Here is a 12,677-nt window from a genome sequence, read left to right as displayed (position 1 = left end):
CAGCTGAAACAAAGTACTGTCTGCCATCGCATCTGAAAGTAGCGGTAGTGAACTGCTAGATCGTCTCAGTCATTTTAGGTCACTTTATCTGAAGTTATTTAAGAACACGAATCTAGTTCTCAGAAGATGGCAGAATTCAGAGAGTTTTAAAACTCAGCTTGCAAATCCATGTGTAGAGATGGAGTCTAGATTTCCTTACTTGCAAACATAATTGAGCCCATCAGCTAACAATGCCTTAACTGTACCGAAGACCTACAGGCTTTGGTGCTGCTTTACCTAATGAAACGCCACAGTGTGAACAGAGATTCATCTGATATATATACACATGTATTTCCGCAAATAAGCCTTCAGTGATGTTACAGTCCTGCACAATTGACCAATGCTGTTAGGCCAAGGGCTTAAACCCATTCCACTACAGAAAACTACTTTTAGATCTAGAACTTGTTTCCTGATGCGTGCAAGCTTAAAGATATAGCATATATGGAAAAGAGAAGCAAGGTCCATACCAAGCAAAGTGTTGTGGACAGAATAGCTATTACTGACCCATCCAAGAAGGCTTTTTGCATTTGTGAAGTGCTGTCATCCTGTTCTTTGGGAAATGCAGACATTTTGAGAAGAGCAGCACCGTTATGGCAAGACCAACACCAAATCTGCAGAAAGACATTTACCAGGTGATAAAAATTGGTAAACTGTCCCATACAAAATAATTGCTTAACTGACTGAGTGATTACAAGAAATTTCTCTATGCTGTGCTTCACTGAATTTTTGATGTATTCAACGAAGCCATCAGTAGAAGCAAACTTCTACATCTGCACCAAAACTACATGCCTCAGTACACTCTTATCATTTGCAAGTTTTAAGTTAAGCTTTATACAGGCACAGGAAAACATAAAATGTCAGACTGGATCAGAAGATAACCTTCTCAACTGCTCTCATAGGTAAAAAAATTGATCAAAATGTCTATGGCCAAATTATGTTGGAAGATGTGCTACAGCAAGACAGCTCTTGTAACTAACTCACACATATCTTAGCCATCAGTTTCTCTGCACAGATACAGTAGTGTTTTTCTTATAGTTCAGCCTTAAGATAACTCACAATAGATACACTGTCTTGCCTTTCCACGTGAGCTACACATAAAGGGTCACCTAGGCATATGATGTAAGATATTAAACAAACACTCCACAACTAAATTAGATTGCATAGTTACAGGTATTACTTGTAGCAAATCAGTTCTCAAAGCTTCTTATTTCACAGTACACAATTTCTTAACTCACACCTACTGCTTGAAGCTCTCAAGCTGATCTTTAAACTCACTTTGAAACAGGGAGTCAGAATAGTTTTCGTCAGGAATATTACACAAGTCAATTCAGGAAGTTAAAACTCTGCTACCAATTTATACTAGCCAAGAAGTACACCTCAGAAGGATGGAGAAGCCTCACAATCATCAAGAGGAGAAAAAATTACTATATTGCCCTCTCACTACCATCACAAACTGACTTAATATGGTCAAGCTATTTTAACACTAGCTTCCCAAAAAGAATTTGGAAATAATTAGAAGAGTTCTACAAGGCCTCTAAACAGTGGACAAGGAAAGAACTACAGATGCCATCTATCTGGCCTTCTGTAAGGCCTCTGACAGTCCCACACAGCATCCTTTCTAAATTGGAGAGATATGGATTTGATGGATGGACTGTTTGGTGGATGAGGGAACTGGCTGGATGGTCGCATCCAGAGGGTAGTGGTGAACAGCTCAATGTCCAGGTGGAGATCAGTGACAAGTGGTGTCCCTCAGGGGTGCATACTGGGATCAGCACTGTTTAATACCTTCATCAATGACATAGACAGCGGGATCAAGTGCACCCTCAGCTAATCTGCAGACAACACCAAGCTGAGTGCTGTAGTTGACACACTTGAGGGACAGGATGCCATTCAGAAGAACCTGGACGAGCTTGAGAAGTGGGCCCATGTGAATCTCAAGAAGTTCAACAAGGCCAAGCGCAAGGTCCTGCACATGGGTTGGGGCAACCCCCAGTTTCAAAATAGGCTGGGGGATGCAGGGATTGGGAGCAGCCCTGAGGAGAAGGACTTGGGGGTACTGGTGGATGAAAAGCTGGACATGAGCCGACAACGTGCACTCGCAGCCCAGAAAGCCAACCATATCCTGGGCTGCATCAAGAAAAGAGTGGCCAGCAAGCCAAGGGAGGGGATTCTGCCCCTCTACTCTGCTCTCATGAGACCCAACCTGGAACACTGTGTCCAGCTCTGGAGTCCTCAGCACTGGAAATACATGGACCTGTTGGAGCAGGTCCAGAGGAGGCCCACAAAAATGATCAGGGGGCTGGAACACTTCTCTTACGAGGAAAGGCTAAGAGAGCTGGGCTTGTTCTGCATGAAGAAAAGGCTCCAGGAAGACCTTACTGCAGCCTTTCAATACTTAAAGGGGGCCTACAGGAAAGCTGGGGACAGACTTTTGGTAGGGCCTGTTGCGATAAGACAAGGGGTAATTGTTTTAAACTAAAAGAGGGTAGATTCAGACTAGCTATAAGGAAGAAATTTTTTGCAATGAGGGTGGTGAAACACTGGAACAGGCTGCCCACATATGTGGTAGATGCCCCATTCCTGGAAACATTTAAGGTCAGGTTGGCTTTGAGGGTCTGAGCAACCTGATTCTGTTGAAGATGTCCCTGCACACTGCAGGATGGGGTTGGACTAGATGACCTTTAAAAAGGTCCCTTCCAACCCAAACTACTCTGTGATTCTATAAATGCAAGATGCAATTAAAAAAAATCACTTCTGTTTCTGTGTAACAGCCACTGTAATTTGTCTGGTTGAGTATCTGAGAAAAAATTAACCAAACTATTTTGAACTTCACTCTCTGAAAGAACAAATTAGGCAGGACAGTACAGCACTATCTTCTCCATTGACTGATTAATTCAAGAGCATGAAGTGAACATGGTTTTCCTTAGCAAATTTGATGGACATTCAGCAACCTCATAAGTGAGGTTACTTTGCTCCTTGTTTCTGACTACTCTGTCTTACTGGTTCTTAAACTGTGGTACAAGGTAGCAAGCCAAAGCCAGCTTGTTACAGGGCACAAAACAGTATATTTAACTTCATTTTCTGTTGAGACTGGTAGAACTAGTTTTTCAGTTGGGCTACTTCATAAAAGTGCTGCAAATCACAGCCATACTACTTACCAGCATGCAAGCTAGATAACTGGAGGTATTCAGCTATACCTCTACATGCATGGTCTTCTCAGTACCTAAATAGCATTTCAAGCCCTACATCCTGGTCCAGCTAGATGCCAGTCAGTACTCAGTCTCATGAAAAACGGGCTGATGAATAGACAGACTAGTAGTATATGTAAACTATAGGATATTAGACATCTGATATAAGTAAATGGGAGCTCTGAACCATACATATATATTTTGTTTTACACTGTTCAGGGCAATATAGAATACTTTGAGCACTTCTCCTTCCAACATCTGTTTCCCCTTCTCCAGATGACTAGTTATAGATGTGAGCTGTTAAAAACAAGTTCTGAAAATAATATGCAGTAACATCTAAAATGCTAGTTGAAATTTTGTCTTCTCAGTAAGATTTCTTACCCTCACACATGCATCCATACATACATACTTACAGGAATGCCTCTGCCTTGATACTTCAAGATACTCTCTTCAGAAACACATATGGGAACAACAAAATACAAAGGCAGCCTAAGATAACAAAGAAAAGAGTTTCTTACACTTAAAAACCGAACAAAGAACAACCTCCAAGCTCCTTTTAATGACTGCAAGTGTTCTAGCCCACACGCTAATTATATATTCACTCTTACTGCTGCAATAATCTTTCCTAGTAGATAATTATATTGGCCTCAACACCCTACATTTATTTTCAGCTGGATAAGGTATGTTCTTCCAATCTTCAGCTCTTCATTAGTTTCACCGCAACATTCCCCTGCCTTTCCAAGGCTGCAATTAAGTCCTACATTTAATGTAACATCTAAGCCTGATTGTTAAGACCACCTTGGTTCTTTCACTCTTTGTTGTTTCAAAAGATACCCTTGTAGTGTTAGACAACTAGTTCCGTTTCCATGCCTTGTAAGCAGTTTGCATCACTATTCAAGAATGTCATTTAATATACCATGAATTTCCAGTATCAGGCAATGCTATTTATGTTTAAAGCCCACAGAAGCAACAAAGATAAGCACTTAACTTCAGCTTAGGCTTCTCAAGACAGAGTTACAGAATTATAAATAATTAAGACTTTGAAAATTGGTGTTTGTTCCCAAGGTCTGTGAAACCTTTCAGGATTTGATTATCAAACAACAGTACTGCACAAAGCCTTGTATACATCCCAAAGGGTTCACTGATAGATGGTATGTAGCTAAACTGGTAGCTTTATCTCTAACCTTCCACTAATGCCATTGCAACTTAACTTCCATCAGCACATTTTGCAGATATGCTTTAAATGAGTTGCTCTCTTCCCATCCAGTCCTCCAACTAAAACTGACAATCTCAAGTGGGTGTAACTTGAAATTTTACCAGAGTAAAGGTACAGGATTGAGAAAAATGTCATCCTAACCAGTAAGTACGACAGAAGCATAGGTACCAGACCTACATATTTTCTGTTCCATTTTAAGGTGGTATTCTGCACCCCTAGAGATATTCAAAGCTTGACTGACCAAGGTCCTGTGTAGCCTGACCTAATGTTGAAGTTAACCCTGCTTGAGCAGGAGTTGTGTAACATGATTTAGGACCTCAGGAGGTCAAAGTATCCCATAAATGGAAACCAGATCCTAAAAAGCCCTAAACAACTGTATAATGCTCAAAGGTAGCACTGATTTTTGCAAATCTTAATAAGACATATATTCAAAGTTAACAAGGGCAAGCTTACTTTTCAGACACTCTGTAGCCTTCATTGGTAGTCACTGCTTTGTATTTCACATTTCCTTTGGTCCGCTCCAACTCATCACGCCAGTCCTCGAGAGTATCGAACATCACAGTTTGGTTTCTTCCATCTGCCAGACATCAATAACATTAACTTTGCAGGCTATCAGGAACTCTAACATGAAAGCACTCCAAAATCAAGTTGTTAGTTTTCATTAAGGTAAGCAAGTAAAACTTCTTGTGTACAGAAAGCCTCAAGTCAAAGATAAAATGCCTTTGTACACCACACTGCTTCTGTCTGATCTTTAACATCTTCTGTCAAATACTTCTTTAATAACTTCAGACATAGTTTCTCCTATAGAATCTAATCAGTTCTTACAGAACTTCCATACAGTTGAGGCTGTCCTCACATCCAGTGTAAAATCCAGGATGCTGTGCAGCAAATACCATTGTATACTAGTGCAGCTGACTGGCATCTAATAACACAGGCTTAAATGTAGTATTAAGAATCATACCAAAAGCCCTTCTGCAATTCAGATATTCCATTTCATTTAAAGTTCATTCTTTTAACATGGATAGGAGTTTTGCACCAAATAAAACATTTCAAGCACTTGGTAAGAGCAGAAAACTGATTATAGCAGAAAATTGATTACAGCAATTCAGTCTCAATCATTTCAGCTGAGAACTTTTCCTGTATTTCTATTTGGCAACCCCAGCCACAGTTATGACAGAAAGTTGATTTAGCCTCAGATCTTGTATAATAATCATATAATTTATGGAGTAAGGTCAATTGTTTTATGCGCCCATCATAATTAAGTATCCTGCAACATCAATATTGAAATACCAAACAGAGCTAGAATTTCCATAGAAGATACAATAGCAAGTTAAAAGTTTCCACCCTAAGAAGATAAGGTAGATGAAAAATTTACAGCTGGAAACAAAGCATTATTAATGAGTTCTAAAGGACAAGTTAAGATTTTAAGAATATCAGACCATAAGAGGCATAAAACCCAATTTCTAAAGTCTACTTGGTTTGTCCTGTAACAACTTCATAAAGAACAAGATCCAGGCATTTACTGTTGAAGACAGTTATCAAAATGTGAAAGAATTCTGGCACAACACTTTAATGTTACTATAAAGACCGGGCTTCTCCCACATTTGCTTAGTCTCTAACTGGAAAAACTTAGTCTTTCTGATGTTTGTAGTTCAAACTGAACACCAGTTACAGAAGAAGCCTGCAGGAACTACCTGAGCCAGCAATGTGCCCTTGTAGCAAAGGCAGTCAGAGTATTTTTGGGCTGCAGGAAAACCATTGCCTGCAGGCTGAATGAGGCGATTGTTTTCTCAGCTCAGCACTGGTGAGGGCATTCTTGGAGTGCTGTGTCCAGTGCTGGGCTCCCCAGTACAAGACACACACAGCCTTGCTGGACCAAGTCCAGTGAAGGCCCATTATTAAGGTCATTAAAGGGCTTGAAGGATTTGATATGAGGAAAGACTGAGAGCTGGGATCATTCAACCTGGAGAAGAGAAGGCTTGGCGGAGGCATGGAGAGGCAAGAAATCTTTCCAGTGTGTATAAGCACCTGACTGGGGGTGGAAGCAGGGAAGGTGAGGAAAGAAGATGGATCCAGACTCAGTGGAATCCAGTGACGTGACAAAAGGCTGTGTGTACAAGATGGACTACAGCAAATCCCATTTAAATGTAAAAATAAATTTTTTCACTATGAGGACAGTCAAATAATGAAAATAGGCTGTCCAGAAAGGTCGTGGAGTCTTGACCCTTGGAGATACTTAAAACCCAACTGGACATGACCCTGATAAGCTTGCTGTAGTTAACCCTACTCTAAACAGGGGCAGATGGACAAGAACATGACTAGATGATCTCCAGAGGTTTCTTCTAATCTCAATGATTCTGTAATTCCTTGACATATTTTGATAATATGTCCGATAAATACCTTGGGTACATCAAAACTTCCCCCTGTGAAAGGAAAAGGTGTTCCTGGTGCACTAAGAATCAGGTTCCTAACTCAGAACAGCGCTATTACTTCAGTTGAAGACTGAACCATGAAATGCTAGGAAGTGCACTGACAACTTTTTATATTGAATTTTGCATCTTACTATATTATTCAGCCAAGTTTGATCAAATGGGAAGATTATGTAGTAAGTTAGACTATAAGAGGAAGTCAGATGTCTACTAGAATCTTGCTGTTGCCTGGGAGAAGCAGATTGCTTGCAAACAACAGCAAAAAGGGAAATACTTTGTCAGATGCCACTGAAAACATAATAATTTAAGAATTAAAAGCAGGAAGTTTGGTTCACTGCAATAGTACAGAGAAAACATTGATAAAATAAGCAAAATGTTTTCTAGATGAGAGTACTCTAGTTAAGCACATGAAAAGCATTTGCACATATCAATCACAGTAGATTTTCAATCCAGTGATGCTACTTTTACTTGCAAAAACTTCTGTGCAACTACACTGAAGGACACAGAAACCAGCAATAGACAATTTAGAGATTTGTAGCAGCAAGTCTAACAATGTATAGCAGGAGAAAAGTGATTCTTCTGAGGTTATCTGCCAGCAGGGCAGAATCATAAGACAAGCGCAAACTCAACTATTAAGGTTCCCAGACTGCTTAAGAAACTAATAATATGCAACAAATACAGATCAAACATAGAAAAACGTTTACCTGTGTCGTTTGGGGCAGCTGATGCATAAGAAAATAGAAACAAGCGTTTAAGCAGCTTAGGAGTCTGGCTATGATGAACTATACCACTGACGATCTAGGAAAGGACCAAAAATTAACACCCAAACACAGACTAAGACTGTCAGTATAAAATAATGTGTTCTACCCTCCTCCCCAGGTTTTAAACAAAACTGCTCCATGGGTTCTATCCCCAACAGCTGAAAACTGACTTTTAGAAAGCTTTCTCCACTGTCTGCAAAACACTATACCTACTTGGCTTAATGAGAAGTGTTATACATGTTCAACTTTCAGAATGACTCTTATTATTTAAATGAAGGTAGCAGACTCCTAGTTTGGAGTTCAGATTAACCTGTCAAAAGAACTCAAGTTATCATATGAGAAAGGCTGAAGTGTAAAATGTAATTAAATTATGTATTACAAACAGAACAGCTTTACAAGTTTGCCTGAGCTGAAGTTAATTTCATGTAGTAGTTTACAGCTCCAGTTTTCTTCAAGAAGCCAGTGCATCTGATCTTTTTAACTGCTACACATAATGATGTCTAATGAGTAAGGTCAGCTAGAAATCAGTCTGACTTTCTCTCCCAATTGGGAATGATTAGAAAACACTTCAAGTTTAAGGGGTCTCTCAGGGTGAATTTCACCCTTTCCACAACTGAACACCTAACACTAGGCTTAAAAAAGGAAAACAAATTAAGTTACTATACTTACTCTTTTCACTTCCTCTTCTTTTGTGTATCTCAGGCAGAAATTAAATACTCTAAGGTCTTTACAGTAGATAATTAGCTTCTCCGGGTATTTTCTCAGTTGTCCAGTTAGAAGTTTCTTTTTCTCATCATAAACTGCAAAATTGAAAAGTCTAAGTAAATATCAAAAAGAACTTTGCCATCTGTTGATAAAGCTATCCTTGCTTGACTTTCTGAAATTCTCAAGAATCTTAATTCAAGCCCAAGTTTTATCAAGTCAAAACAAGCACCATACAACACAGGCTGGCAAGATCTTGTGCTAATATACTCAACTTTTTTTCTTTTCAAATCTACTCAAACTAGTTTCTGCAAGATAGAAGCCAAACTTGCAACAAGCCAGCTGCTCAGTGATTATTTCTGTTCACATTCTGACTGCATAGTAAATTGAAAGTTCTGAGATGCATAAAGAACATAATTGAGTAGTTTTGCCTGAGGTAAAGTCCTAAACAAGTGAAATCATTCTAAGTTCCTAAAAAAATTTTTTCTTTTTTTAACCACTATGAAGTCCCCAAGAGAGCACTTTGTTCACTTCTGTTTGAGGATGTATTATTTCACAACTTCAAGTGCTGCCAGCTAGGCCATTGTATACGAAACTAAGTAGTGTCTCATAATCAGCTTCCACTAGTCTTCCCCTAGCCCACTCCTTCATGAATCTACACCACCATTCATAAACACTAGTCCAAGGTCAGACTTCTCAATAAAGCCTTCCCCACTACTTAGAATTTACCAGCCCCATTCTTGTTTACCTTTTTTACCAATACAGGCATACCTGTAAGCTCCGCTGCAAAATACTCATTGAGTAACTTGTAAATGAAAACCTTGTTTTCTATCTCCTTTGATATTTTGAAGACATCATGAATCTCATAAGACAAAATTCTCTTAAACAAACAAAAGGTATTGTCTGGGAATTTGGTACTTGTACTGCTCTGCAGTGCTATGACTCAAGTGAAGTGAATAGCTCTGTATTTATAGAATCACAGAACGGTTTGGGTTGGAAGGGACCGTAAAGATCATCTAGTTCCGACCTCCCTGCCATGGGCAGGGACACCTTCCACTAGACCAGGTTGCTCAAAGCCCCGTCCAACCTGGCCTTGTACAAGTAGTTTATATACTGCACCAATCTTAATCAGAGGCTTTTCACAGTACACTCTGCTTTGAATCATGGCATTTTGAAGGAATTGTTTTGTCTGTCCCAGCAAGGTAATTGATCAGAATGTAGCTCTGACAAGCTTGAGGGATAAGACTGGGTTCTGAGAGATCTCTTATCTGTCAATCATTAAACATAACTGCAGCTGTTTTTTCTAGACTACTCAATCCTAGTTTCCAAAGTGACAACTCAATCAGTCTTCCAAAGAGGATATATGTGTACAAAGAGCACCAGCACATGCACAAAGACACTTAGAAGTGTGAGGCACATTAAAGCAAGAGGAGAAAGCTGACCTACCTCCATAGATTTGGTCTACACATTGCAGGGTTATGTCATTTTCTCCTACAATCTTATTCTTAAATTGTGGCTCCTAGAACATGAAAAAAATCATTAGAAATATCACACTACTAAACAGTAGCACCTTCTCACAAGTAAAGGATGTATTCAGTACATATTTTAATATCAGCATTACTTATTCTCATAAGCTACATAAAGCAGAACACTGAAGAACAGTTATTAAAACTGACAGATGCAGGTTATGTAGGCATAGTTTATAAATGGCAGATCCAGTTTCATTTAAGTCTCAGTCACGCTTGAAATGTAGATAGAGTTTTTACTTTTCAAATAGCTTCAAAGCATGCATTTCTACTGAGAATCACTTTTCAAATTAGAATCATCACAGTAAACAGGAAATACAGTAACTTGATGTAATCCAAGACCTTTTATGACAAGTTTCCTTGCTATGTGAACCTGGCAGGAAATAGAAAGTTTCTTAAAAGAACAAGTATCTCAAGAATATTCCAACGTAACAGCCAGATTTATCACTGGCTAAAATGAAGACACACAAAACGCAATTCTTTTGTCTACTGTTCTGCCAAACTTGGAAGTGATTTGGGGCTCCCTTCACTTTTATCATTTCATGGGCTCGGAGTTAAAAATGACATTTGAGCAACAGCACAATTAACATGAAGTTAAATATTATTAGCAGAAAGCTGATGTACACTACATCAGCAGATTACATTTTACTTGAAGGCAGCTGTGAGAAGAGTTAACCTCATTCAAGTTATTTCCAGATCTGCAGTACACTGAATAAGGTGACTAATACTGAACTTTTGTTAAGAGAAACACAGTCTATTTGTCATGCTATAGACCCAAGATTCAAAGTTAGCGATGGAAGAGAAATTAGCATGGTCTCTACCAACTTTAGCATAAATCTCATGTGATCTGTGGAAACAGCTCTGCAGCTTTGTCCCAATTAATTCCAGAAGGTCAAAAAAACCCTTTTTTGCTTGCAGAAGCCTTAGTTTAACATTTAAACTCTCTGAAATTTTACTCCAAGAAGCTTCCAACTACAATCAACATGTGTCAAATCTTATTCTTCTCATTCTTCAATGTCAAGACCACTTTGCACTCAGAGCCATATAATAGGCTCTCCTTCAATTTTATCACCTAAAAGAACCAGACAGTTCCAGATGCTTAAACACATCAAAAAAGGTGTGGCATTACTGTTTCCCTTTGACAGCTCAATTTGAGCACCTGAAACAAAGGAAACAAAATTCAACTAATTTCCAAGATTGGGGGACATCTTAGCTTTTTAAATGTTTGCATTCAACAGTACCAGGTTTTTAAATCTTTACAGTCAACACCTGACTTAGAATGGAATAATTCAGAGCTTTACTGAGCCACACAAAGAATTATCTAGAGGATTTCCACTAGTTTACTCAGTCTTGTGCAGCTCTGAAATGGTCCTGCAGATGTTGCCCAAAGTCAAGTCAGACAGAGGTTACACAGCATTTTAAGTAAGTTTGACATTCACACATGCTACTAGACAAGCAGTCAGAAATCAGGTTTAAAGAAACTGTTGATTTAATTTTCAAACTAAGTCATTCTTTTAACTTAAGCTTCACAAAATTACCAACTCACAAGATATGAAGAGTTGCAAACTACATCTAATGTAAGCGTCCACATACAGGCTTGCACCATTTTTACTTAAATACTCATTCGGGCTTGAGGCAGGATCTGCACAGACCAAGCAGATGCAGACTTGATTAAAATTAGTCTGCACCCATTAAAACTTCTTTATAAATCTATATTCATTCTGTATGCTTATATAAGGGAAAGATATTATTTAATCAGAGACACTATATGTCTTCAGAGCCTGTTTGGTCATAATTAGAAGATTTGGATTCCTACATTATCATCTGAAGCAGAATCATCATCAAGGAAAGCAATCTTGAAGTTTGTGCATACAAGTTTCCCACAGGTGCCACGATTTGACCCATCTTCTTGTATATACTTGTATACCGTGCTTGCCTCGCAAAGCAGCAGTTCACCTGTATAAAAGAAACACTGACTTGCAACATAACTGACATTTATAATTGCATTATTTCAACTGTTATCTTAAACTCAGCATTAATTTCCTGACAGCTTCTCGTAACTGTATGCCTGAAGATACTTCATCGCTGTTATACAAACAGACTAAGAGACAGCTCCTAGAATCAGTACGCTGAGAGCCTTCCAGGTTATTAACATCAGGATGGACTGTTCAGCTGCACATGTTTAGGAGTTCCGTAACCAGAGGCACCTGTATCATGGCCTACTCTAAGTGGTAGGAGAAAAACACATGGAGTTGCAAAGAGCAACCATACAAGCATATACTCAAAAAAAAAAAGCCCAAGAATAGTTTATGCAGTCAATAAACAAGTTGAAAACTGTTCCAATTTTCTTTACTGCTAAACTCTAAACCGCTGAAATATTTGAGTTGATCATTACAAGTTCATCACAGTGTTTCATAGCTTTGACTGGAGATGTTGCTTATTTTACAGATCCCATCGCTATTGCAAAGTTCTCAAACACAAGTTTGCATAAACAATGGTCAATGAAGTTCTAATCTTAAAATTAGCAGGAACTGAACTTCAAGTTTAAGAAAGTAAAACCAGGTTTTAATAGGTATGATCAGCCAGACTCTTAGTCTTTCCTATAAAGTGCAGAAAACCCAACAGAACAATACTAGTTTATTCTAAGCTTTTATTTGCATTTTACCTTGGTGATTTCATCTTTCCTGATCTTGGAAAACTTAAAAAAGTAAAAGGGGGTTTTTTTATTTACCTAGTCATCAGAAGGCCTAAGTAACTCATAGCAGAAACAAAACAACTAGAAAGTGAGTTTCCACTAGTTCTTGGTCTGCAGCTCC

The 12,677-nt window shown here is 38.7% G+C and overlaps 1 protein-coding gene across 2 annotated transcripts in view; it reads right to left on the bottom strand.

Annotated features, from left to right (window-relative positions):
• The window catches only part of MTMR12 (myotubularin related protein 12), a 34,574-nt gene that overhangs the window by 12,917 nt on the left and 8,980 nt on the right, over positions 1 to 12,677 (bottom strand). For both annotated transcript variants that reach the window (XM_074813032.1, XM_074813033.1), the window contains exons 3-9: positions 11,678 to 11,817; positions 9,782 to 9,854; positions 8,303 to 8,433; positions 7,577 to 7,670; positions 4,897 to 5,020; positions 3,641 to 3,716; positions 544 to 650 (exon numbers count right to left, since the gene is read on the bottom strand). In XM_074813032.1, the coding sequence (XP_074669133.1) occupies positions 544 to 650; positions 3,641 to 3,716; positions 4,897 to 5,020; positions 7,577 to 7,670; positions 8,303 to 8,433; positions 9,782 to 9,854; positions 11,678 to 11,817 (745 nt within the window). The remainder of the gene's footprint in view (positions 1 to 543; positions 651 to 3,640; positions 3,717 to 4,896; positions 5,021 to 7,576; positions 7,671 to 8,302; positions 8,434 to 9,781; positions 9,855 to 11,677; positions 11,818 to 12,677) is intronic.

The sequence above is a fragment of the Strix aluco genome, chromosome Z (assembly GCF_031877795.1).
Source record: "Strix aluco isolate bStrAlu1 chromosome Z, bStrAlu1.hap1, whole genome shotgun sequence".
NCBI classification, from domain to species: domain Eukaryota; kingdom Metazoa; phylum Chordata; class Aves; order Strigiformes; family Strigidae; genus Strix; species Strix aluco.
The sequence above is the reverse complement of the archived record's forward strand: the minus strand, read 5'-3'. Positions and strand labels throughout refer to the sequence as shown.